Source organism: Corvus moneduloides, chromosome 8 (genome assembly GCF_009650955.1).
Source record: "Corvus moneduloides isolate bCorMon1 chromosome 8, bCorMon1.pri, whole genome shotgun sequence".
In the NCBI taxonomy this organism is placed as follows: Eukaryota; Metazoa; Chordata; class Aves; order Passeriformes; family Corvidae; genus Corvus; species Corvus moneduloides.
Genome location: NC_045483.1, coordinates 22,863,721 through 22,890,883, shown reverse-complemented (window position 1 = coordinate 22,890,883; position 27,163 = coordinate 22,863,721). Strand labels below are relative to the sequence as shown.

The following is a 27,163-nucleotide window of genomic DNA, read 5'->3' as shown; positions in this document are numbered from 1 at the left end:
GACTACTAAGCTAAAGGAAATTAAAGAAAAGATGAATAGAAAAAAATCTTGAGCTGGGTCAAATTCATCCCCAGTGTAGCTTAGCTCAAGTAGAGTTAAATCAATGGAGTTCCACCAGGGATGAATTTGGCTTATTGTCAAAAGGAAATGAAGCAACTGTACCCTCATTTACAGTTATCAACTTAAACAGAAATTTCATTATAAGGGAATTTCTGAAAACAATTCCTAGGTAAAAGAAAATTGCTAAGGTTGAACAGCATGTGTGTTTGAAAATTCCCTGAAGTCCACAACTGTCTGCTTACTTGGTAGATGCACTGAATGCCAGCTAATTGAGTGTTCACATTGTTCCAAAGGTCTTAAAAAATCAGAGAAGCCTATAAAATGAATAAGTAGATTGTCTTATGAAATATCCTTTGTTTTTCCTATATTGAATCTTAAATACTGAATTGCAAAAGTAGTGTTAAATTAAAAGCAGGAGGGCAACTGCAGATAAAAACGAAGTCAGTGATATAATTTTTGGTTACATTCATATTCTTTATTTTATTTTCCCGATTTAGTTGTAAAAGTAACGTAGACTTTCTTAAGCTGCAAACTTCTGCCATTTATGTTCTCCAGAGTATGATCTGAAGAGATCCTGTGAAGCTCCTCTTTATTTCCAAATAAAATATTGAATTAAATCTTACATTTAATACTGACATTTCCAAACAGATTACTTCATATATATTTTACTATAAAGCTATACTACCATTAGGATGTATTTATTATCTAAGAGGAATTGTGGATGAGAGTTCAAGGATCTGTTATAAAAGTTGTGGATTAAGATAGGTTAAAAACCCCCCAACCTTGACTTTACAGTTTTGGTTTTGAACTGACAACAAAAGTTTCAATCAGAATGCAAAATATTTGCAAGAGGTTTTACACTTGTTTTGCAGGATATTTTGAACACATTTAGAAACTTGCTCTCACAGCCTAAAAATTGCATGTAATGTGATAGTGTAGAATATATTTTACATTAAAACCTATGAACACAACTAAGCTAGAACTAAATATATTTTCCAAGATGCTGTTTTCCTTAAAATGCTGAGGATTCTGAGATGATGATGATATTTTGTGAATGTGCCATGACTACGACTTAGCTTGTCCTTAAAAATATCTGCTCCTTGAAGGCTTGTGAAAATCCTGATCTGAAACCTTAATCTAATTGTCAGCAATTCTAAGCAAGGGTCAGCTTCAGGTTGACAACACCACCAGAGGCAAGTCCATCAAGAGTCACCTAACCTAAAAGGTAACTTTTAGAAAGATTCAGCTGCTTTAGAACTGCACATGGAAAATGTATTAATTCAGCCAGTTCTGATGAAGTAGGAGTGCTGAGTATATCCTGAATGTTCTCACATAGCAAATGCCAAAGAAAATACTTTTAAGACTTCTTAAGAGCAGGTTATTAATCACTGGAAGAAGCCATTTTTCTCAGGCCTAGCTCTCATATAATCCAAGGCCTTGGTGAGGTATTTGGATAATATTAGAAGTAAAATGAGCATTAACTCATTTTAGGCAAGACAACTTTCTCTAACCAGCTAATGCTGCGAGAGTGGCATAAGGAAATCAAAGGCTCTATCAGTTGTTCACATTCACAGGCTAACTCCAAAGCTCCAAATTGGGATCTTGGTCTGTCAATCCATTTAGATATGTTTGTGTATAACAGTGCTCATCTGTCCCACAGAGTTGTTCACATAGGCATGGCCCCATAGTAAGATTTTTAAATGCTTGTTTTCTTGCAATCATTTGTTTTGTTTTAGTCTAGGAGTAGAAAAGACTGGGGAAAACAGATTTTAACTAAATAGCAGAAAAAGACTAGCCAGTGAGATGTAACAGTTACCAGGTGTACATATAAAACCATTGAAAAAAACAAACCATGCACTTCAATTCGTATACTATAAGCAGAGAAGCAGAAATTTCACTTTAAAAACAAAAGGGGAGCACTTACCTATTTTGTGCCATCACTTTCTTGCAGTGCAATAACATGGCAATTGAAGCAGACAAGGACACAGCTAGAGATCTTTAGGAACAGAGGACAACAGCTAGCAACCCATGCAAGACCCCGACTTCATATCGCTTGACTTACTGAACTGCAGACTGGACCTGCAAACGGATACTTAGAAACCCACATCAAACATACAGACTCAATGTGGCTATATGGTTACACCTCTGGAAAGCAGAATTTCATCTCTTTCTCTCACATATGCCAACCATTTAACAAAGCAAAAAGACAGACAGATCTACAGAATAAAGACAATAAACTTTCCCAAAGTGGGCAAGCAGAGATTCATGTGCCAACTATCACACCACATTAAGAAGAAATATGTGGTAAGACTCAATGTGAGTCAGTATAAAATGGGCTGATTCAGAACCTCACCACAAAGGCTGCAACCAGAAAAGTTCTGCTGGGGGCAAACATTTCCCAACATACTCATACTGTTGGCAGGAATAAAAAATATTAAATACATCCACTAGCAGCAAATGAACCCTGTAATTTACAGAAAGCATTTTCAGAAGCACAGACAGGTTTGTTTCTTTCTTCTGACTTAAATGGGAGCACTGGTACACCAGCATACAGTGATTTTTCATCTGTAAAGATGTGAGAATCGAACACTCAGCAATCAAGTAATGCTCTGCTCAAAGAACAAATGTATTAAAAAGGACTGCCTCTCAGCCTTCCAAAACTTAGTAACTCTAATTCTCATGGCTAACACATTGACTTCGAAGAGACTCACAGTTTGAGTAAGGCAAATACTAGAGTAAATAGTGTGAGACTGAGCCCTAAGAAAGGAGAAAAAAGTGGTTGCAGTGGTGACATACTTTCAGCAATCCCATAAATCATTTATGCAAGCAACAGATTCAATTAGAGCCAACGTGTTCTAAAGTTAGGTTTGTGTATCCATAACAGCAGGATTTTCACTGAAGGTCATTTATCTTTGTAACTTTGAAGTGAATTTCTAGTTTTCTTATTTTTAATTTTAAGGCTAGGGATTAACATTTTCAATACATAAAGTTACAAATTTAGTAGGCACAGCTTCTATAGACAACTCCTAATAAAAACATTTGCCTCCTAGTCTTCATTTGTGAAGACGTGTGATGTCTGACAAAAGGCAAAGGTCACCTCAAGACTGAAGCTAGGACTGAAGTTTGGACTTTTTTTTAACTTTGTAGTATTTGAAGGTTACTTACTCAAGCATACCTCAGAGCTCTAATGTTTTTGATTGTCAAGAAACATGGTTGGCCAAATTTTTCTTGTTACAACAATAAGAACTAATAATGCAGTCGTGTGTGCCTTTGAAATATACATATCTTAAAATATTTTTAACTTTGTAGGCAAATCTTTTACTTTTAATAGCCTAGTTAATCTTGAAAGGCAAAAATGTGACACATATGGAGAAGAAGGAGCAAAGGAAAGAGAGTGGAGTCCCTTCCTAGATTACTTTACTGTAACTTTCATCCTAAATGATAGGTCATTCAAGAAATTCAGGCACAGTTCCCACTTAGGAAAGAACCAAGTATAGATAGCAATCCCAGGTGTGAAAATTCTGCCATCTCTTAAACCAGAATTTCAGCAGAACACATCTGAAAATAAAATGCTCTGCATATTAAAAAAGAAAAATGTGTTTGCATAAACATTAATACACATCCATGCATGTTTTTACATAATATCCTAATACATGTTAGTAATATAAAATAATTATTCACAGATTTTCCTTTGGATTTTCCAGAATCAGAGACATTTAGTGTAAATTCCCATCAAGCAGATTTTAATTAGGGCTTTACCATATTTAACTATAGGTATATAATCCCCCAAGTGAAAACAAAAACCAAAGTGGAAGCGACTTTGTTCAAATTTCATTCCAAAAATATTTTTGCCTCCAAAGCTTTGCTAGGAAGAAAACGCTCCTGAAAATGATACAAATGGTTTTGACATTAGGAAAAGTAAACAAGCAAAACAAAGCTGGAAAAATCATGCGGTCAGTTTGCAAGTGCTGTTTATTGTTTGAGGCAGGGTTAAAGCCTTTTACAAAGACAAGAACATATATGCAAACAGACTGAAAGTGACATTAGGTTATTCTAAACACCCCTACTCTGAACGCTGCTGCCTGTAACATTGCCATGGCCAAAATGTGGGGAGGCTTCAAAACAGACATCATGATAGGAACAAACTAAGACTGCTGTTATTGGGAACCGAAACAGATGACAAGTGCCCTAAATATTTCTAATTATATTTTTGATTAAAGAAAGAGGCATGTAGTTTTCATTTATCTGGTATTTCCTAGGACTTCTAATGTGAATTGGCATTTCATTTTAGTCATGTGACATTAGAAGTGGCTAAAATGTGCTTTCCAGACACCAATTTATACGACAAACAGCTCAGAACTCAATTTGAACTACAAGTGGTGTGAACTAGATCGTTCTGTGTTCATCACTGATTTTAAGTATCTGTTAAAGATTTATTATATGCTTCCAGAATGAGCAAAGGCTTCTGTTTACTGAGTAAGGCCTAAAATGCTGAGCAGCAGCAAGCCTCACTATTTCATCAGTCAAACCTGCTTTCATGACTGGCTTCCACATCCAGTTCACTTCCACCTGTAATGCCATCTAATAACAGCCCTCAAGGTAGACAGTTTCTAAAAACTGATTTTTTTTCAACCAGGAAAGTGAACAAAGACCACCAAGTAATTTCAAACAAACCAATAACAGCTAGGCAGTGATAGCTCTCAGCTGGGATCAATATGAATGGGTTTGGAACAGTCCAGAGCTAAGAATTTTTGCATATTCCTTGGCCAATCCCACTGTACCAAGTAGAATTTAACACAATATATGCATGAAGTATGGGACTTTTTCACAGTAACAAGTTCATGATTCTAAATATATCTAACCTCTTTATCAGAAAAGCAGGAAATTTGCCATGGCTTTTTATTTTTTCTTGACTGAACATTTGACAATAACTTTTCTTACATCGATACCGAAAGGGATTATTCAGAACTCATCTCTCTAACATATTAGTAAAGCTGCTAATTATGTTAATTCCACCAGTTACTTTTGTTGACTTTTCTCCCCTCTGAATAATCATACCCATCTGGTGGCAGATTTATATCACTCCTTTTAATCACTTTTTTCCCCAAATTTAAGCATTTAATTCTACACGTAATCCCTACAAGTTAAAAATATCTTGTGCAATAAACCAGGAAAAACACACACTGTCAATACCACTAACGAAGACTTCTTCCAAGTATAAACAGTTAAACTATGCCACTATTCTACAGCATAAAGAAATACTCACTTTTTTGAAGGTAAGAGCTAGTAAATGATAAGATGCGATTCAAGGATAAGAAAATTTTGTTTGTCTGGGAAATTGCTTAAATCCTTTTCCTTTGCTTATAAACATTGACACAGATTGACAATGCTTTGCATGGCCGAAATGTTTTCAGGATATCTATTTTTCCCTGCTGAAAGAAAAAATAATCCATCTAGGCTCATTTGGGGGTGGGTGGCTATACTACCAAACTGTGAAAGGATTTGTGTATGCACATATGAGATGATAGAAACACAAGCACTTAATTCACAGGGAAAAAAAAAAGAACTGATAAGGGCTTTTTCATCTGAAATTACAGCCTCTCTCTGTTATAAACACTTTGATATCACCAGCCACTTTCGCTCAACAGGCCAGGCAGAGATAAACGCGGAGCTTTTGCGGAGGCGCCACCGATGGAGCAGGCTCAGCCCGGCCCCAGGTGTGACCCCTGCTCTCCTGCGAGCAGCACTTGGACCAGGCAATCCATCACGGTGCTCCTCCTGTCAGGCCGGGTGCTCGGCTGCAGCTGTCTGTCACACTGGTGGATGGGACCTGCTTAAAGGCAATCATGTCAATCTCTATGTGACTACTCAGACTAAGATAGAAGGATGATCTTGACAGGCTTGGCAAAGTCAGCAGAAGGCACTAGAGGACTTTAGTTACATGCTTAAAATTTAGATGTGATTTGTGCTTCTTGTGTAGAGGGATTGAAGAGGCATGAAACAGCACTGTGTTTTATAGCTGGTCATCTTGGATGAATCTGTTGCCCTCGGAATGTTTTCCATAGTAAATGTAGCGACATTTCCCCAAAACGCCTACAATAAAAAGGAAATGAATTACAGTTAGGATTGGAGTAGAACAATATACAATACAGCAAATAACATGGGAAATCTGAAGGAGGGAAAGAAGCAGTTTTCTCTTGTCCTGCAAAAGAAAGTTTGTGCATTTCAAATATACAGTATTGCCATTTCAATCAGCAGTTTTGAACCCACCAGAAAAATTTGTTCAAATACCTACATGACCTATCCTGTTAAACATACATCCACAAGTGTCTTCAAAAACAGAACCACATAACACTGAAACATCATATACTGTGTTTTGAATCATAGTACCTCTGTCCTGCTTTTAAAAAACAGAAAGTCTGGCTTGAAGTTATATTTAGTGCTCTCTGCTATCTCCCTGCTATGTGTTTAAAAGCTTTTCCTGATGAACAAAACCAATCAGGAAAAAAAAAACCCCAACAGCAAATAACTACAGTTTAATGTGGATCCTGGAAAATCTGTCAAACTTTCCCAAAGTCGTACTGCAAGCACCTAAACCATCCTTATTTTCAGTGACAGAGAACCAAAGTGCACGGCTGAAATCTATATGGGAAGCCATCGACAGACATTGGCAAGAACAGTTAGCCTTCTCAGACTCCAGCATTTTTATACATACAAATAAATATTTAATAAAAACATTTCCAAAGTATCCCTCCAAACAACATCACAACATCCCATGAGCAAGATACAATTTAATTATGCTAAATATTGGCACATGCAGGATGCTTTCAATAATTAACCATAATACTGGTTTTGGGAGGCAAGGCACATTATTCAGTGAGTACAGGCAGAAAGATGCCTGAAGAAGCCTTAACTGCTATGGGTGAGACACACATACCTGCAAATCTCACTACCTTATTCAAAAGCATCCCCTCTGGTGGTACTAAGTGGTATGTGAAAGCGTAAGTTCACAGTCACATCCCACCTGTGAACATGCTCAAAGATGCTGAATTTTACTAGCAGAGTTGTTCTTTGAGCCCTCAGACATGTATAGTCAAATTAAAGTCATCTCTCATGAACAGGTCTCCTCTGCCCTGGGAGTGTCTTACCAGAGCAGACACTGAAGTATCCAGCTCACCTCTGTAAGGGCAAACATAACCTAGCCCAAAGGAGACAAACACTGCTTTACATAAAGGGTAAAGAAGGGGGAGGAGCAGATCCTCAATTCATTCCTGTTTTAGATTTCCAGAACTCACACAGCCATTACTGTGCCCACCTGCAGTATGAATTAACTATGCAAGCTTTTATATTCTGCATCCATTTTTTTCCAGTATAACGTGTCAGATAAGCTACTAAGGCTTTGGAAGGCATGGGTCATGCAAGATTAATGTTAACCCATGCTCTTCTTTCTCTCCAAGACATCGTGAAGGTAACGCATTCCTATGAGGGTTGTGGCAGGGAAATTGATAGGCCTGTCATTTGTTGTGAGAAACATTTCCCTTCAGGGTAATACAAATGGGCACTATATGGTGCAGTGCCTGAACACTTTTCCCTCCTGCATAGAGCTTTCTTCAATAATTTCAATTTCAATACTTTCACTAGTGGAGCAGTTACCACGTGCAAAAGATGATATTAGCATTCCTAACCAAAAGTCTAATGAAGAACAAGTTTTTCTTTCCCTAAACAGATATTCCAAGTCAGGCTGCAGCAGGCATTAGGTTGGTAACGAGGCCATTTAGAGCTCTAAATGCAAAGGATATGAGCAGTTTATTAACGACATTCTTTGGACTCCTTTTTCACTGGCATTGATAAAAGTCTTGTTTGAGGTCTCCTGCATTTCTTAAGGACTGGAAGCAAGACTGTTTATAGAGATGCTGGTGAGAGAGTGCTGTTTGATGAATGCTAGAGACTATAGCTAGGTGTCAGTGCTTAGAAAATGAGGCAAGGACATGAGGCATTAATATTGTCAATGATCTCTTGACAGGAAAACAGATACTGTATTCATCGTCAGATTTAAATAGACATCACGTGCATTAATGACAAAAGGGCAGACTTCAAACAAAGGAGGCTGTATGGTGCTGTGCTGAGCCAGTCTCCAAGTTGGCAATAACCTGATCTGAAAAGACACTGTCAGGGCTACAGACAGGCCTGGGATTGTGTGCGGTGACAGAAAACAGAGATGCTGACAGAGATACCAGTGCCATATTATGCCAAGTATATTCTAACACTGTCTCCAGTCCTAACTAAATCTGACATCATTTCCTATCGCTTATAGTATCCTCCGCTGCTCTGGCAGAATATTTCTCCCCAGACATCATTACAAACTCCACTGTAGTTTTAAAGTTACTGGCAGGCCTGTGCTGTCATGGAGGCTGGGTCTAGAGGCCTAAGGATAACCTCAGTCAATCTAAATTTGGAGTTTGCTGGAGAAGTGCTCTCATTTTCACTGATATCTCAGCTACTTGAGGTGATCTGAACGCTAAAGTGTGAGGAGCTGTCACCTTGAATAAAATCCTTAAAGTAAAGACGCTCTGTTCCCGGGATGTTCAGCAAAGATGTCGGACAGTCTGGCAGCAGGAAATGAAATCCAGCTGCTGCTGCTCGCCTGGGGATAAAGGTGCTTGGGCTAGTGACAGTTAAAGTCAGCTGAAATTTTTGAAGTCCTGCAGCCTACAATTGTTTAAATTAAGGAAGTGTTGTCTCCGCAGAGATTCCCTACCCAGGCACACAGCTGTGATTCGATTGCCAGGCATATTACACACGCTGCTCAGAGAGCCTTGATAAAAGCACATTTGAAAATGTTGCCATGAGACCTTGTTTATCATGAAGGTTATTTGTAAAACAATAATCTTGCTCATAAATTAAATGCAGTGACTGGCTTGGTTATTTGTTTTGCTTTGTTTTTCCTCTTTATGTTCCACCTCCCTTTGGCAACTACTGAAAGCTCAGAGAACTGCAAGAGGTTTGTGTGCCACAATGAGAATTTTGATGCTAAGACATGTCACATGCAAATTCAGGAAAGCTACTGGGTTTTTTTTCTGCCTATCTGCTATGGTATTCTTTCCTTGCAGGGGCAAAAGTACATTTGTTCTTTTGTACACAGACAAGGGAAAGAATAAGGGGAAAACAATACATCTGTGGCTGTTCTGGTGTTTTTTAATTAAAATATCCAGCATTGGCCATAATAAGCTAAGTATACCCCCCATACATCAAAACAATACACAGCATCCAGAATGAGGTTTCTGCTCGAGGTTCTTAAGAAATGACAACACAAGGTCTCTTGAGGGATCATCTTCCCTGAATGAGGCTTCTAATTTTTCTTAAGTAGCTGATTCTACCATCACCACAAGCTGTTAAAACTATAATTATGAAAAAAAATGCATTGGGAAGAATAATTTTTAAATTCCCTCTCTATCTTTTAAATGTTTTCACCCTTTGGAATGGATGTTCTAATTATGCTGGGTAAGTAATGACCTTGCAGTTGCTTGCATGTGTTGTGGTATCAGTCTTTCTTCACAAACACATTGTAATGTCAGCAACACCAGCCTTTCCTTTGCTGAGGGAAAACCCAATTATCCAAATAAATAAATAAATACATACATGCATACTAAAGAACATGAAAAAGTGCAAGCCATGTTAGCTTCTTTTAAATTTGGTATATTTTGCAGAGGGCTACGGTGCTTTTAAGCCTCTATACACTTTGCTAGAGTAAAAAAGAAGTTTGCAGATGTATTGTATTAGAAGTGGCAAAAGCAAGTCGCAATGGGATGCGTTAGATCATACAGCCTTAGTTAGTTACAGGCCAAAATTCAGCTCAAGCCAACAGTAACCTAAGGGAATTGTTGTCGGGTAGCATTTTGTTGCCATTTTCCCACCTCTTTTTCCTAGTACATTAATACTACACACCTAGAAAAACCCACCTCTCAGTCATCACAACTTGGGCAGCTTCCAGCAACACAGCTTCCTCCGGTACTATTCAGTTTTCTTTAAAAAGTAATTACTAGAACTAAGTAGTCAAGCCAAAAATTTTGCCACCCCCATCAAAACCTATTGCCACATCTGCCCAACATCCCCACCAGGCACCCATTTTAACATCAAATGTTTTTAATAAGCCCCTCTGCAAGTGAAAGCAGCAAAGTATTCACGATTAAATTTGTTTGTCAAACACTGGCCTGCAGTATCCATCAGGGACTAAATTTCAGTTAACAGCCTTCTGCCTTTCACATGGACTAACCACAGGGCCTGGTACTAGGAGCTATGGTCAGATAAAGTGTAGCACTTCATACACAAACTCAATATTCTAGTGGAATTCTACTTCACCTAACTTTAATTAGAGTACAGTACCTAAATCCTCCACTGCCAATTTGTATTTGATCCATATTCATCTCTTTTTTGCACAACCTGCTGTTGCATAGTTTTGCTATGGGCTATTAAACAGCTGCCATGTTCCACGAAGAAGCTGGGTGCATTTCATTGTGGTTATACTACCAATCTGTAAATTGTTTTGAGACCCTTCAGGATGAAATATCAATACCATTATCATTTTTTTCATAGGCACTTGGGCATATTCTACAATTAATGAACAGAAGTTGTGAAATTCCCTTAAATATTAATATAAACTTCCTATAAAGGAAAGTAATTCCCTACCGACAACACTTAGAGGAGAATAAATATCTATCTATGAACAATTTAAAGTCTACAATGCTACTGCTTTAGGCAAAACACCTCCACAAGTCAAATTAATTTAAAACTCTTAAAAATCTTTTCTTCTAAGGGATATGTAAAACTGGATTAAAAACCCCCAAAACAAACCCTTTTTTACAGGAGTTTAGTCATTTTTCCCTTTATCTACCTGGAAATTCTCACAACTTTAACTAGTTGTCTAGTTGACAACTTACTTTCAGTTCCTTTTGGTGAAACAGAATAACTGTTTCTATTAAATATGATCCAGCCTAAGAATTCTCTGACACAGGAATCTGAGAAGATCCCTTGGAAGAAAAGAAAAGGTGTAAAGGATCATCCGGGTGACCAAGTACTGCCCAAAGCAGCCAAGGGTGTAACCTGGAGCGATCCACTCAGACTCATTCTGCCCCAGCAAACAAACCACTGCCAGTGTGAGGAGGACTGGGCTCACAAACTGCAGTGTGACACAGGAAAAGAACAGAAGAGTTGCAGCTGTCCTTGAAAATGTGATGGGTTCTCTGGCCACTACCATTTGATCTGTTTGTTGCAACCGTAGTTTCCAGATTGCTCCAGGCTGGAGTCAAGACACAGGATCTTGACTCCTTAAATCAGGGCAGAAGGAGCAACAGAAAGAGGAGAATACAACAGATATGAATGCCTTTGGTTGTGCCACAGCTAAATGCTGTAGAAAGGAATCTTATAAAGACCTGAAATATGGCAGCAAGAAACAAAACTCAGATAAATTCCCTAAATTACTATCATAAAATACTCAAAAGTGCTCACATAACAAATGCACAAATATTAACTTTCCTTATGTTATAAACTAGTTAATTTCTTTTTAAGAGGATAGAAACACTAAATGTAAGCAAAAATGATACATAATTCTTCTGTGACAGAAAAAGTAGCTGTGCATAAAGGGGTAAGGTTGTGCTTGAGAAGGTTGAGGACAGAGCTAGCTCTGGCTAAGGCAAAATCCCTTCACCGTGGCCACAGTACTCACAGAGTGGTCCCTAAATACTCCCAAAGAGGTGCCCATGAACTAGGGATTGTGGTCAATGGCAGGTTTCCTGGAGAAAGAAGACATACCTTCACTAGCAAACTGCTGATCCTGACTTCCCCCCTCCCTCCGAGGGTAACAAGACTCAAGGAAGGTAGCCTTCCCATTCAGAGGAGATGAATTACCTCTGCTCTGCTCCCTGCACAGGGCGGCCGAAAAATGATAACATTTTCCTCTGGACACCCTACAGCATGGGGCACAAAATGGTCTTTCAGACTAAAAGAAATTACTGAAAGGCACAAAATCAAATCTGTATCCAGTCTACAGCAATGGTGTTAGAATTACACACCTAAGCTAGAGCTGAGAGGAATCACAGAAGGCGAACTAACACACTGAATTATTGCAAGTATCCTGCACAGACAAGTACTGTGACATGTCAAGTCTCACTGGCCTGTTTGTGGGAAGGGGGGGAAAAAGGGGGGAGTATGTAGGGAAGTGAGAGTAGGGGAGGGGGGAGCAAAGCAGTCAACAGAGAGGGGATGTTGGAAAAATTTGCAGTGAAGGTGATAGGAATACAAAGATGTGAAGTTTGCATCCTGGGCCAAGGAAGCTGCATAAATGTTCAGCGTAAACTAGCAGTCAAGCTGACGTGTGATAAAGTGCAGCCTGCTGTAAATACATTTCAGGGCTCCCAGTGCAACTAGGGAAGGAACTTGTAATTTGGAAAGGGGGGGAGAAAGAAAAAGGGGGAAAAAAAAAAAAAAAGCACTGCAAGCTTTTTCTCACATAATCTGTTACTGGAAAATTGAGAAGCTTGTCCAAGTCCGTGGGAATAAGCTGATGAGCTGATACTTAATAATAAACCATATTGTGTCATGGTGCAGAGTCATCTAGATCCATTCAGGCCACAAACTATATTACTTTATACAGCCCTGGCTGACATACATTTAAAGCCCTCTACACATTAAGGAGCCATTAGGCTGACAGATTAAAAGTTATCTTGGAGCTAATGTTTCCATTATGCGTATCCTGGCAGTGGAACAATCAACACACTGTTCCTCAGATGTCATACTTTGTTTAAAAAAAGGGTAGGGGGGAGAGCAGGGGGAAAGGAGGGTATCTTTCCCTCCTTGAATGACATTGACATGATCAGCTTTGATCTGGGCATGTGCTGTCTACAGATTCTCTACTGTTGGCTAAAATAGGAGCATTTAGGGCATAATACTTTAAATCATTAACCAGTTCCATACTCCTCTGGGTATAATTGTTACAATTTAAGGTTCTACACTTGTGATTTCTTTGGAATCTTTCCATGCTTATTGTAACTATCATCAGAGAAATATGTTGCGGGGTTGGAATGTCCCTTTCTAGTGAAAATGAAACAAAAAGCATGCAAAAAAAATACACAAACAAATAAACAAGAAAACCCCAAACAAATGCGTTTGTCTCCTCAGTGCATCTTTACCAGTTTTGCAAGTGTTAATGTCATGGAGAGAATTAATGCTGACTTTATGATTAAATACTTGTGAAATATGTTGAAAAATCAGAGCAGATTCTTTTTTTTTCAATTACTCAGACACATAAATTGTGTAGTTAGCTAGATACTGTAATCAAAGAAACCCAAGTGCACAGAAAGCATCAGCGTGCCGAATTTTAGGGGTGGACCGATGCTTAGTTTGGATATATTGAACGCCTTTGAAGGAGATTCAGGAAAGGAAGTATGGGCTCGCAGTTCTTTTAGTCTTTAAAACACTTCCCCATGCATCTCACTCTCTCATCTACGGTCTAAATAAAAGCAGTAAAGCCAGAAAAAAGGACCGCAGACGTGCGAGGCCGGTCAGGTCCCATCGGCTGAGCGCCCTCGCCTCTCACGCCGCGCCGGCCACAGGCGCTCACTCGCTGTCTGCGCGCGGTGCGGGCGGGCCCCGGGCACTAGAGGGCAGCAGCCCTTTGCGTGAGCCCCGCCGAGCCGCGCGGGCGGGCGGCAATTGCGGAGCGCAGCGCTGCCTGCGAGCCCCGCAGCCCGCTCCCCGCGCTGTCACCGTCACAGCCTGGATTTACACAACCTCTGCTCGCAGCCTTTCGCCCAGCAGCCTGACTTCTGGTGGCCCAATCTCAGGGAGCGCCAGTGTGTGTGTGCAGATGGCGGGGCAGTGCTCTGAACAAAAGGGTCGAAATGCTGTCCGGGCGAGGGGCGACCGCCCGTGTCCACCGCCGGCTTCCAGCGCAGCGGAGGAGGCACTTGTTATTCTCCCACATTCACGGCGTAAATGCCAGCGCTGCTTTGAACCACCTTCCTATTACTTTTGTTAATGCAACGGTGCGACCACTGAAGTGATATAAGAGACACTTTTTACATATTCAGAATGATGGAGGAAAAGGAGGCTGTGAAATCCCTCCCCGACCGCATAGGAAAGTTCAGCTGTTCAATGTACACTCAGCATACAATTTAGGAGATTTGCAGTTAATTTGGCTAACATATGCAAAAATGGCCTTTCTGCTGGGCTGCTCTATACTTTGGGCTACATTCTAATAATAAAGCTTACACTGCTCAGCAATGGAACTAAACCATAAAGAATGACAAGGTCATTAAGAAAACAAAAAGTGACAATAATTAAATCATACTTCACAAACCTTAACCATGCACAGATTGCATTAGCAGTAAAATGCGAGAGGAAAAAAGAGGGAAGTAAGTTCTTTTAGTAACTGTGATAGAATTAAACAAATGTACCATGATTTATGGGGCAGAAAGCAAACTTTTGGAATAATTGTTTGGAAAGTCTGCAAGCATTCCAATAAAATTACAAATTCTTATGTGAAAAAAATTTGAACAGCAGGGCCCTTCTGGAGAGTTTAGACATAAATTTGGCTCATCTCATGAGTAAAACTTGCCTTTGGATCTCAAATGTGTTCCTGCTGCAGGAGTTCACATTAGGGGAAAAAAAAGCTATACAAAATTCAGTCTGGCTCAACTGGTTTGAAATTTCTCAAGAGAGTCATCTGAAATAAAGACAAGTTGCTTTTTATTTTTAAAGCTGGGAAAGAAAGTCTCTCAAAATTGAAGAGCATAATTAAATAGTGCTGCTGTCACATTATGATACAGTTAAGGGAACCTTCTTTGTCTGCCATTACTTGCTCCTTTCCCCAAGCCCTTCCTCAGAAAAAAAAAAAAAAAAATTAAGTAATTGCTAATGATAGGATTGCTATGATTTTTCCTAATACAAAAACAAGTGTTTTTTGAGAAGCAGATACTACCAGGCCCTGGATTCCCTTGATTTCCAGCAGAAGTTGAAGGCATCTGGCACTTTGTAAGACGCATCCAGAGCCTGCAACAATGGGTGAGCTGCTTTCTCTCTTCTGTAGCTATTACTATTTAGCATCGAGTGAAATCAGAAATGCATCTGGGTCCAAACACTCAAAGTATTCAGAAAATATGTATTTCTCTGGACTAAGTCTGGGCTTGCCTCTTAGTAGAATTTTGTTCTATGCCATATGACATATAGCACCATCTGCTATTGCTAAATCGTTACTGGCCATAGTCTAGTTCCCAACCTGCCTCCAGTACTGAAAGCCAAAATATTGTCATTGTTTTCTATCCTCAACTCTTTTCCCCCTTCTTCAGCCTCCTTTTAAAAATATGCTAATGGCAGGAGGGCTGAAGGTTAAATTACAGTGGCCAGTAGAACACAGTTTACAGGTGCACTCTTAATCTCTATGGAAGTTTTTGCTAAAGATAAAAAACCGGGGACTAAGAAACAGCTTAAGAGAGACACATTAAAACCCCTCCATTAGGGTCAGAGTCATTAAAGTTTAGTTAAAGCACCAAAGACTTTCTAACAAGTATTATGCTTAGTAAACATTTTCCACCAGAGCACAGATATTGGTGAGAGCTTTTGGAGTGTGTCACTTAATCAGTATTCACCTGCTTTGACAGCTTGAAATATTACTCACTTATTTGGCTGGTTCAAATTTGTCAGACTTGACTATGTCGCAAGTTAACATGTCTCCTGCATGAAAAAGGAGTTCACTGGCAAAATGTGCACAATGGACCTAATAAAACACATGTAGCCAAACAATCAAGCAACACTGATCACTCTTATCACTCAGAAGCACAAAAAAAAGAGTGACTGTATTTGAGACTACGAAGCAAAACAGGAAGCAATAACCTGTTACTTTACCAAATATCCTTTAAATGGTTAAGGGAAGGATAAAACCTTCACCACATCCAGAAGCATTAAATTTCTTGGTTAAAGCTGCATAAATATTTTGGATGTGTTGAGTCATTTGCTGGTACAAAGAAAAGAAGGGTTTAAGATAGAAGCTGTCCTTCAATCCCGAGACTGTTTTTCAGCCAAGGAAGCCCCTTCTGCCACAGAAGGCCATTTAGGCAGTACTCTTCACCTTTGCTCTCGGAGTGGGTGCTATTAAAACAGAAAGTCTTGTGAAGGTAGCAGGTAGTCTGGGATTAGACCATCACATGAATTCACAGCAGGAAAGCCAGTCACACACAGCCACTGTTTGGTTAAATGTATTCAACATCAGGGCACGAGTGCTGCTGTTAAGCCAGGGGCAGCGCTGAACAGCACAAGCTGCCCTACAGAAGACCTCAAAGATCTCAAAAGTAATAACAAAAAATTATACAAGAAAGATCTTTTCAGGGATAAGGAAAGCTTAACCACTTACGTGTGTGCAGTGAACCCTGTGGTCCTGTCAGAGAGGCTCCTGGGAAGCAGCTATATGCTACTGAAGTATTTCAGTCTTTGGGCAAAACAAGCTTGACATCCCTGTTGGCATCTCTGCTGAGAACAGACACTGGTCTTACTCAGAAAACATCAAACGTGACTTTCTGCTAGCTGTGGCAAAGCTGAATACTGAAGGCAGGGGGAGGAGAGGTCACGGAGGAAGCAGTAGTTAACAGGGTAAAGTGAGTGTTATAATCCCCAAATTGCACTTGGACTGAATGTTCGCAGACAATCTGCCTGTCTAAACCAAGACAGTATCATTTTTCTTTCTTCTAGGAGAGGGTTAAGTATCATCTGAAGCCTGGAAAATGGCTGCTGTTGATACTACTGAGGCCTTCTCTTTAACTAGATCCTTCAGGAAAAAACAAATTAATCAACAGCCAGCTGAAGTGGGTTTAATGATTGCATTCTGCATACAATCAGCTTTTCCCTTTTCAAGGGCCATCAATATGTCAAGGGAAGACATATCTGAAGGATATAGCTCTTAACATCAAGGTTATCTATTCTCCACAAGGCTCCCACTCCTTACTGGGCTGATACTTTACACTGCCTGTGTCTAACATTTTCATCAACTATGCAATCAATCAAGGTAATAATGTTGTGCAAAAAATCAATTAACAACGCAATTAAACTTTCCTTATTATCTCAAAGGGCTGAAATAATACCTAAAGGGAAGATAGACTCACTGAATGCAGACATCCATAACCCAATGTGAAAGTGAATTATGAGGTTAGACAGATGCAGGCATGTACTGGCGCTGTTATTTTCAAAGGGATATATCTCATCCAGGCAGTGTATCAGTCACCACCAATCCCATACCCTAAAATTCCAAATTACTTTTAAGAAATATACGATGTGCAATATCCATTTCATATTCTCTTTTAGAGATAAACCCCCCAAAATCTGAACAGGAGTATTATTCAAAGACAAAATGATCTTTCAGAAAGAACATAAAATATAAAAGCTATAATAACATTTACATCTGTATACCACCCATGTCTGTAAATGCAGGTCATCAATTATACCTAATCTGTAGTGAATAAGGAACAGAAGAAGCAGCACAACATTTAAAGCCCAAAGGCTGAAATTTGCAAATACCTTGCATCAAGTACACTGAAGGAAGAGCCCCAATATAAACACAGGCAGCAAAACCAGCAAGGACTTAAGTATCAGTCACCGAAAATAAGACAGAGTGCCTATATTATTTTGTAATTACATTCAATCCTCATGGAAACATCATTCCCAAGAGCTGAGAGTTTTAAAGTACATTGAAAACAGACAATTAACCCCTTGCTGCTGGGAGGATTTGGGTTTTAGCATAAAGACGTCAAGGATCAGGGGTGCTCAGCACACCAGCACAATGGAGTTAATATAGTTGGGAACCCAGGTGCAATAATCTTGTGTCGGAGAAGACTGGATAAGCATTTGGGGGGGGGGGAGGGGGTGGGGGGGAGTAGAGAAAGAATACATCTAAAATTAACTATGAAATGAGTGATCTTACAGTCCACAGTGACAACCAAAAAATATTACACAAAGAAAACGACCGTGACCAAGCTAGGTATTTTGTGGGTTTTTTTGACACCTATCATTTTCTATCGCACAACCTGAGTATTCCCCCTCAGCCCCCCTTACTCATTTCCCAACAGACACACACACAAGTCTTCACCCTAGGTTGTTGTGATTTAACATAGGCAAAAAAGATAATGAAAATAGAAAACACTTAAGGGAAGCCTATGTCAGAGTGACAAGCTGGGCTCACATCCTGTAATAAGCTCAGGAAAATTTGGAAGTAGAAAAGATTTCCCTTATACACTGCACTTTGAATTCCTCTGTTAAAAGGACACTCTGTGTGTCTGTGTAAGGAGAGGTGTTCTACAAAGCAGTTCTCCCAGCAGGGTTTGCTTAAGCACATAACAGCTGCAGTTTAGAAATGGTCTATTCTTACAATTAGCTCATGTAGTGCAAGTGGTTTGTTCGGACTAAGAACATCTTTTTTTGTTGATAATTCTCCCTGTTTTTGTCTTTGTCTTGCACTTCCTGCTCTTCCCCTTGCTACCCTCATGCTGCAGTCAGTCATGGGTGAGATACAAATAAGTGTGACTAAATTTTTCCACAATTTTTGAAACATTACAGGCTTTCCTGCATGGATTTGGGATACTAATATTAGTCCAGGATTAGAGAATTCAGTCATTCCTATCTTAACCTTTAGGAACATAATTAATATGTTTTCATTTTCAATGACTTCATTGTGTGTCTATCAACTGGAACCATTCCTGCTGTGTATTTGATTCCACTGACGATGGGGTGTGTTGGATTTTAAATGATGTGCTAGCACTTCTGTTCCCTATATACTCTAGTTTATGTGTTATTCATGACTTGCATTTGGAGACACGGATGATACACAGATGTAAATGTTATTAAAGCTTTTGTGTTTAGATTCATTGTGAAAGACTTCTTTGTTTTCAGATAATTCTTTTAACCATCACAAATAACCACCAATACATGAAATTGTCTTGAGACATTTTTCTATTCTGTTAAGGTTTTTGATGAAGAGAATTTTTTATTCTCCCTAGTGTTCTCTCATCATCAAAATAAAATACAGGATAAATTGACAGACAGCAGTTACACCTGCAGGATAGCATAGAAGTAAACCTTTTTGTCATATGCTCATTATACAAAATCAAACCCAAAAGTTACTTTATTTTTTTAATAGCTGTCAGGACTGTGGCTCCCAGTTGAAAAAGGCTGCGACTGGCATTATTCTCAAACTGCTTTCACCCTTTAACATCAAACTTGCATTCCTGTGGAATTTAAAAAGAACATGGTAAAGAAAAAAGTATTTTGCCAAATCATGGTTTCCTATCTTCTTTATCACTTAGATTAAACTAATTTTATATTATTAGTTTTCCAACACTATTTAAATGTTTTGACTATATGACAGACATACCGTGCATTTTTGTTGCACTGGTACTATGTAGGAAAAAGCTGAAACACAAATATGTACTTAAATGCTTGGTAAGCAACAATCTTGGAAAACACTACCCAGCCAGTAGTCAGAAGTAATTTTTTGTGATGGACAGATAAAACACCATTAAATTTTTTCAGTGTCACGTATTAAGGCAAGGGGTGAGCAGGTAGATTTGTGTGTCTGGACTGGTAAATCTTCAAGACAGTTGTGTGAGGTTGCTGTACTTGAGTACATATATGGCTTTGAACTGAAAAAAAAAGTGCTCTCAAAAAGCCACATTTAATCCCTAATAATTCTGTCAATTGACAATATTTTTTCATACAACCTTAGATATTTTCTCTCAATGAAATTGAAGCCCACTTTAAAAGTGAAGTCTTGGAGTTGTCACATTTTTTGCTTTAAAAGAAATATAGCAGATTTTTTTATTTTTTATGCCTATTTTATCCATTAAGCCTATAATAGCAGCAGCCTCTCTACAGAATTTAAATATTCAGAAACCCCAGCAAAAGGGATTTCTTTGTCTGAAGTTCAAGCTTCTTGTAAAAATCTGACTCAGACTAATTTAGTCAAAGTCAAGTATAATAGCTTGATCAAAAAAATAACTTATTAAATTTTCTGCTGTTGGAGTAGTGTGTTGGATAGCGGTGGTTTGTACTCCCCAACGTACCATTTTACAGAGAACTTCATATTTCGTTTTGAATAGTTATTGAAAAGAGAGTTTTCCATCTGACAGAGAGAATCAATCTAATGTCACCCACTCTTTACCTCCAATTTTCTACTAGCACCACCTCTGTCTGGTGCAATCTTGTTAATGTTTTGCTGTAGTTACCTGCTGTTTTACTTCACCTGCCACTAAAACTTACTGCTCTTGAGCAGTTTTGGAAAACTGCCTTTGAGCTTTATGAAACAAAAGACAATTTTTTAAACTGAACCAAACTGTAACTTAATTCAGCAGGACACTGCAATGCTGCTTCTGAGTCTTTGATGCTTTACTTTATTAAGACAGCCAAGGTTCCAACCTTCCCCTTCCCCAGTCACATTGAGGACAGCTCAGAACTACACAAAAGAGCACTTCTAATGGCCAAAACCCAGTAAGTCATGGCTCAGCTGCCTTGAACTGCATTCCAGGCAAATTCTAGCCATAGTGGGGAGTGACCATACCATGGAAAGAGTAACTCACTCCCTAGTGAAGGATATAAGATCAGGACAAAGTAGTATGTCTGGAACATCATCAGGTTAGGCCATACTTGAGGCTAAGCAGCTACAGTATTTGGGACATGTGACAGTGTAGCAGAAGAGGGGGAGAAAAAAAAGGCCATTTTTGTGTGATGTCAGTCTTGTGCCACACAGTTCTTTAGCCTTCACAGACTGTCTGGCCAATGTACACATTCATTCTTTTACTTTGCACAGTGTAAACACTCATTTATTTTTGGGCTTGCTCAAAAATGGAAATAGCTCATCATCCAGGGAGCAGATTAGCAACATTTTCAGATGCTGTTCAACAATTATTTTGCTGACAGGAAGCAGTGTGTGATACCTTATAAACATGATGCTATCCATCTACAACATTACTGAGGCAAATACAGCTTTATTCACAATTCAATATTAGCCACTTCAACTGAGTAGAACCTGATGCAACATAAAAATAGGTTGAGATTAAATTTTTAAAATAACAAAATAAAATAATCTGCCTACTCAACAGAAGTTGTACATGTTGGGTGCCCGTGAAGAAATAGGAGATTTCTGTCACTCCCCCAATGCACTTGTCTGCCTTAAATAGCCTGTGGTAAAGGGTTGGAGATCTTTAAATAGGAGGTCAGTCATCAAACTTTCACCAGATGACTCACTGCGCTGTTAAGAGCAATTATTTAAATGTATGAAATGTTTTAGACAGATGATGAACTCAAGAGAACCTGTTCAGCCAATCACCAAGAAAGGAAACAGTGACCCACAGGCTTTCAACCATCCTCCCTTTCTGATGTGGTTCCACAGTACACATTACCAGAAGCTTTATGAGACCACTTTAAACCACCAAGGGTCCATCCAGGTGAGATCAAACAACAAATGGGGTACTAAAACAGATTACAGAAAGCTGGTACAAGATGTTCTTCCCTTTCTCTCCCATTTATTAGGATTTTTTGTTTAACATGGAAGAAGTCTGTCTTCTCGTAAGACTAAATGACATGACAAGGTGTTTTTTGACCTAAAGGAAATAACTTCATGTGGTCTTTCCAATAGCCACACAACTGTGCAAGCCTGGTGAATGTGGCAGTCTTGCATAGCCTCCTTCTCCATTTATAGCAATGATGGTTAAGTTCTGGACACACATGGCTCTAAAATTTATTGAATTCAAGTGCAATTAATATCCAAGTCTCTGGGAAGCTTATATAAAGCTATTACTCTGTTCAAAGGGGGAAAAAAAAGATCATCAAATGGGTTATACTGAAAGTTATTTTTCTGTTTTTCTTTGTCTCAAAAAAGAAAAGGGAAGGGGGAGATGGCTGTTCCATAATTATAAATCTTCTGAAACTGTAACTCAGGAAAAGACTTTTCAAATAAAACGTTTCCCAGAAAAGAATATTTGGCAGCGGTTGGCTCTTGTTTTTCCTAATAACCATTAAAAGTCTGCCCTAGTAAACCATTTTACTGCAACGTTTGAAATGGTAGAGTTTACATTTTATTTAATGAATAGTTGCAGAGCATTAAAGCAACATCTCGTCGGCAAAACAGCTCCTTATCCTCGCTTTGTCTCAATTGGTTTTTTTACATTTCATTTTCAATGACATGTCAGCCGTCTCTCACCAACCTCAAAGGAAAGTTGAATGCGGGGCTTACAAAGTTAAGCTGACATTTGCTCTCTTCCAATAAAAAATATTTAGTCCATTAAACATAAATACCTGTCATTATGATACATGGACTGGGTACAAGCCTCCCGTTTCCCTCTGATGTTTATTACATCCAAACAACTGCAGTGCCTGCATGTTTTCAACTTTAGTGTATTGATTAAACTTTTAAATGGCTGCCATATAACCCAGGGACATCAGGAAGATTAATTTGCGTCAATGTTCATCTGTAATTCATTAGCCATTTATTCTTTACAACCACATGGGCTATCAAGAAAATGCAGGCCATTTTTCACTCTGCACAGGCTTGGGAACAGATCCTGAAATTTGTGCTGCATACAAATAAGCTCCCCAGGCCCGGCCACTTAAACTGCTTGGCTTTTCAAAAGTTAAAGTTGGGAATAACAGCAGAAAAAAGGGAACATAAAAAGCCAGAAACGGACAAAATATACGTCCTCAGGGTACTAGGGATTTAACTGAGTTTGTCCACTGTCTTTTCATCCATGGATTATGGTTTCTTATTTCAGTCAGATTATAATAACTGAAACTTGTTACTGTGCAAAGGCCATAAATAAAATGAGCTGTACCCCCCTCTAATATCTTCTAAGATGCAGTTACTTGGAGAAAGCTAGAAAGCGGCAGTGAAGTATAAAAAGCTCATGCCTCAAGGAGGCTGTAGCTGTGAATCTAAGAAAAGGATGCAGTTTTAACCAATTCTCCCATTTATTGTGGATTCCAGTCCTGCCTTTATTTGGGAAAATGGCCAGCTAAATATTGGTATGTTTCCTTAGGGTAGAGGCAAGCCATCTGGCTCCTTGATTTGCCCTACTGACCCCCTTGGCACAATATGAAGTGCATATTAAATAAGGAAAAGGAAAGAGAACAGCCATAAAGCAAACAAAAATGCACATGAATTTTACATTTACAACATAGAAAGATCAATGAAATGCATCCTGGTTCTTTTCCTCTCACTACCTATAAATTTCCAAGTAGTGTCATTGTGCTAGGTAAAGGCATAGTGGTACAGCAATAGAGTCATTGAGCCTAATGGTTGCAATCCAGATTCCAAAAATGAAGATCTCATAAGACAAATCCAACAGGTTCCCAGTTGCAAACAAGAATATAAACATAACAGCACCCTGTAACAAACACAGACATCTTCACTTAGGTCTAATACATCAGTTAGCATGTAATCATCTCTACTTAACAGCTACAGTCACTATGCTGCCATTTTAAAATGCGGATTTATGCATAAACTTGAAAAGAAGAAAGAAGGAGACAATCTGCTTCTAGAATCAGTTATCAGCTTACTGTTAAATATCAGCCTGGGTGTAAAGAACCCTGGAGTGAGCACCCTGCTTAGAGTAAGCCTCCCAACGTAAGGCTGACGCTGCGCCCAACCTGCCTGCACCACCCAACCTCTTCACAGCCACAGCCAGCTGGGATCCCACCACGGCAGGACATTCTCTCTGAGGCACTGTGGGAAGCAGCAGCCTCTCATCAAATCCAAGGAACACACAGGAGGCAACGATGTAATGGAAAAACCTGAGCTGTGGAGCAGCAACAGATTTTGGCCTACGCCCTCCAGCAGCTCCAAAGAATTAAATGCTGCCCTGCCATTACCTTATCACCAAAAATCTGCCATTTGGTGCACGTCTCTGCAATTTGTATACCAGTACTTTTATAGACAATCTGCAGGTGGGATTGCTAAGCAGCATTTCTGTCAGTTGGCTGGCTTGTAAATGCCCCAAAATAAGTGACCCAAAAAAATAAAAAAGAAATTACGAGATATACAGGGATATACTCAAAGCGATTTTTGGATATGCTTTTGTGTTTTACTACATGCTTGAAATTTAGACTGAGTTCATCGAAAGATTCATTATGGTTCATCAATCTCACAAGCAAACCTGAGTTGATTTGTGGTTTCGTTTTGCACAAATACTTAATTTTAATAGGCAGGAGAAAATTAAATGAATTTTGGTCAGATATCTGGATTCCTTTGAATATGAAAGTTGAGTCAAAAAGAATGTTGGGAAATAAGCCAGTTTCAAAGCCGTATGTACAAGGAAAGAAGTCAATTTATCCAAATCTGGATAGCTTTATGCTGTACACATAACCCAAGTCACTCTGGTCTGCATCTGCCCCACTGCACAAGAAAAGATGAAATCTCAGCTTCAAGTTTTTGTTTTGGTTTTGTCAGCTTTAGTCATACCTTCAAAATAATTTAAATATCATTTGTTTGGAGTAAATTATTTTTGTACTATGATAGGAGACATACCAGGAACTTCACCAATGAAAATATGTGGATACCAAGTGAGTTGAAAATATTGCAAAATTTACCTAGCCTAAGTAGAAAAAAGATGCCCTGCTAAAACTGTAACTTAAACTAAGAAAAACAAAGCAAATTGTAGCACAACTTCAGAGTTTCTATCACATCAGAAAAAAAAGAGATCCTAGCCAGTATGCAAAAAAAATTGCAGGTGTTCTAGGACAGAGTGATAATAAGTTCAGTGGAAAATGTTTCAGCCTTACTTCTGCAGAAACTGAAAGCTACCTCATGGTGCTCACTAAACAAAGCTTTTCCTTAGAAACTTTCCCTTTTGCTTTGGTAGCATTAACTTATAGTAGAACACAGTTAAGATGCAGCAAGAGCTTGGGGTTCAGTCCTTTTAAAGTGCCCAGCTATAACATATCTGAAACACCAATGACACAGTAAAGGAGTAGAAATCCCAAAAGGAGCCTCACCAATCCCAGATTCTAATTAAATCTTGACAAATTAAGTACAGCAGCCCAGGGGATCATTTGCCACTGTGTTCACACCATAAAACCTCTGTCCTGGGAATGTCCCTTACAGGCTGCATGCCACAGCCCTGTGGCACAGGAGCAGGTTATTGTGGCTCGCCATCACACCCGGGCTCTCTCATGCTGCAGGAATCTCCAAATGGGAAGACTAGGTGGTTTTGAGCTCGTGCTTACACTGGGGGGGCCTAAAGCAGCAAGCTCAGGACTCAGCCATTTGTTTTCATTTTCATATAATGATGTGTCTAGCTCTCATGGTTGCACAGAAAACTGTATCAACTCGAACCATATGTTAACTGAGGCAGCAATATGTTCTTAAATTGGCAGACAGCTCAAAATGACAGTTCAGCAAGATGTGAACTATTTTCAATCATCTCAATAGGGTGTTAACTCTAAACCCTAAACATTGCCTGTATATATATTTTGTTAACCATTTCACTACTAAATACCTTAAACAAGATAGCAAAACTGTTCTTCCACACTTCTCCAAGATGGAATATACCAACTCCTAATTTGAAAGAATCTCTCTATATAAATTGGCCTAGTTACATACTTGGCTTGATCATTTTTAACATCTCACAATCGATGTATTTATCCTTCCACAATCATGAGGCAGTGAAGTGCTGTCATCTCCTTTTTACAGATGGAGGAAAAAATGCGAGAACATGATAAAAAGGAAACAGAACAGAGATCATCTGAGCTTAAGCCTTTTGTCTGAACCAGTAGATTAGCCTTTCCTTTTACACGGAAATTATGTGGAGACAGCGAAAAATCCGCTGAATTAAAGTAAGTAAAAGAGGCTGAATATTTAAGAGTAGTATTATCCATATATGTAGCAGATTTATTTTTTAAAAGGTTGTGTGCAGTTCAGTTTAAATTAATTCAGTTCTTTCACTGAATGCCACAGAATTTTCAAGGATTTGCTCAAATTTAAGGCCAGCTTACCACAGAGCACAGAATCTGCTGCCCTTACCTCTAGCTACTCAGTTTCATTAATACAGTGTCTTAGCTTTAGGCCATAGTACACAATAAAATAAAAATAAGACTAATGCAAATTTTAAATCTTGCAGCAGTTGGTCAAATAAACAGAGGATCTGGATTAGTAACACTTTTTAAGATCATACATGCCTAAAATAATGCACAAAAAGAAAATAATAAGAGTTAAAAATACATTTTTTTAGGTCTCAATGCCTTTCTTGCACTTGGGGTTTTTTTTTTTTTTTTTAGTTTTGTGGCCAATCAGGCCAACGGTGTGGCAGCCAATGTAATTGAAACTGTTTTCCTACCCAGCAAGTAGTTCAGGTTTTGAGACACAGCAGTAAGTGCATCTAAGCCAGGAATGGAAGTCGGCTATTTATTACTCAGGTGACAATATAAGTTACAAGAAAGTATACAGTATGAAAAACCTTCAGCCTGGGGCTGGACTGTATGGGCAAAGATAGCTGTGTCTCCTGATACCAGCCTAAGTCACTTTCAAACAACTGACTGCAAAGCCTCTGTCTAGTTTGTGAAGTATTTCGTGATGAAAGGCACTCTACACATGTAAAATATTATTACTACATTTGCAAAATGAAATTTCTAAGAGAAAAAGCACAGAACACGCCAACAACAATAAAGCAATCAATTGCAATAGGATGCAATAACTTGCAATAAATTGCTTTGTAGACAAGGACTAAATTGTTTCAGCACTAGCCACCCAATCCAACTTAACTAACAAAGAGAAAAAAGAAATGAGAAACATTTGCTTAAAAAGCTCATAACTGTCAATGTGTTCAGAACACCAGCATGTCCTGCTACACCTAATGCCTTTGTCAAGGTGGCCTATCTGGAACTACTCTTTCCCATTCCCTGCAGACTTGAGTTGCAGAGTTTCCCTGCAGACTCCCACTGTATTTGCCAGCACTGGATCTCTGCTTGGGGTCTGAGTTTGAGACAATCCAGATCCACACGCACAGCCCCCCTTCCCCTGCCCCCCCTTCAGTATCACTCATCGCAGCTTAAGCTTGTCTGGTTTGCACTGGCAGTGACCTGG

The 27,163-nt window shown here is 39.0% G+C and overlaps 1 protein-coding gene across 8 annotated transcripts in view; it reads right to left on the bottom strand.

Annotated features, from left to right (window-relative positions):
- Positions 1 to 510: 510 nt before the first annotated feature.
- The window catches only part of LRMDA (leucine rich melanocyte differentiation associated), a 748,939-nt gene continuing 722,286 nt past the window's right edge, over positions 511 to 27,163 (bottom strand). For all 8 annotated transcript variants that reach the window (XM_032116838.1, XM_032116837.1, XM_032116840.1 and 5 more), the window contains one exon: positions 511 to 6,153. In XM_032116838.1, the coding sequence (XP_031972729.1) occupies positions 6,074 to 6,153 (80 nt within the window). In that variant the 3' untranslated portion in view covers positions 511 to 6,073. The remainder of the gene's footprint in view (positions 6,154 to 27,163) is intronic.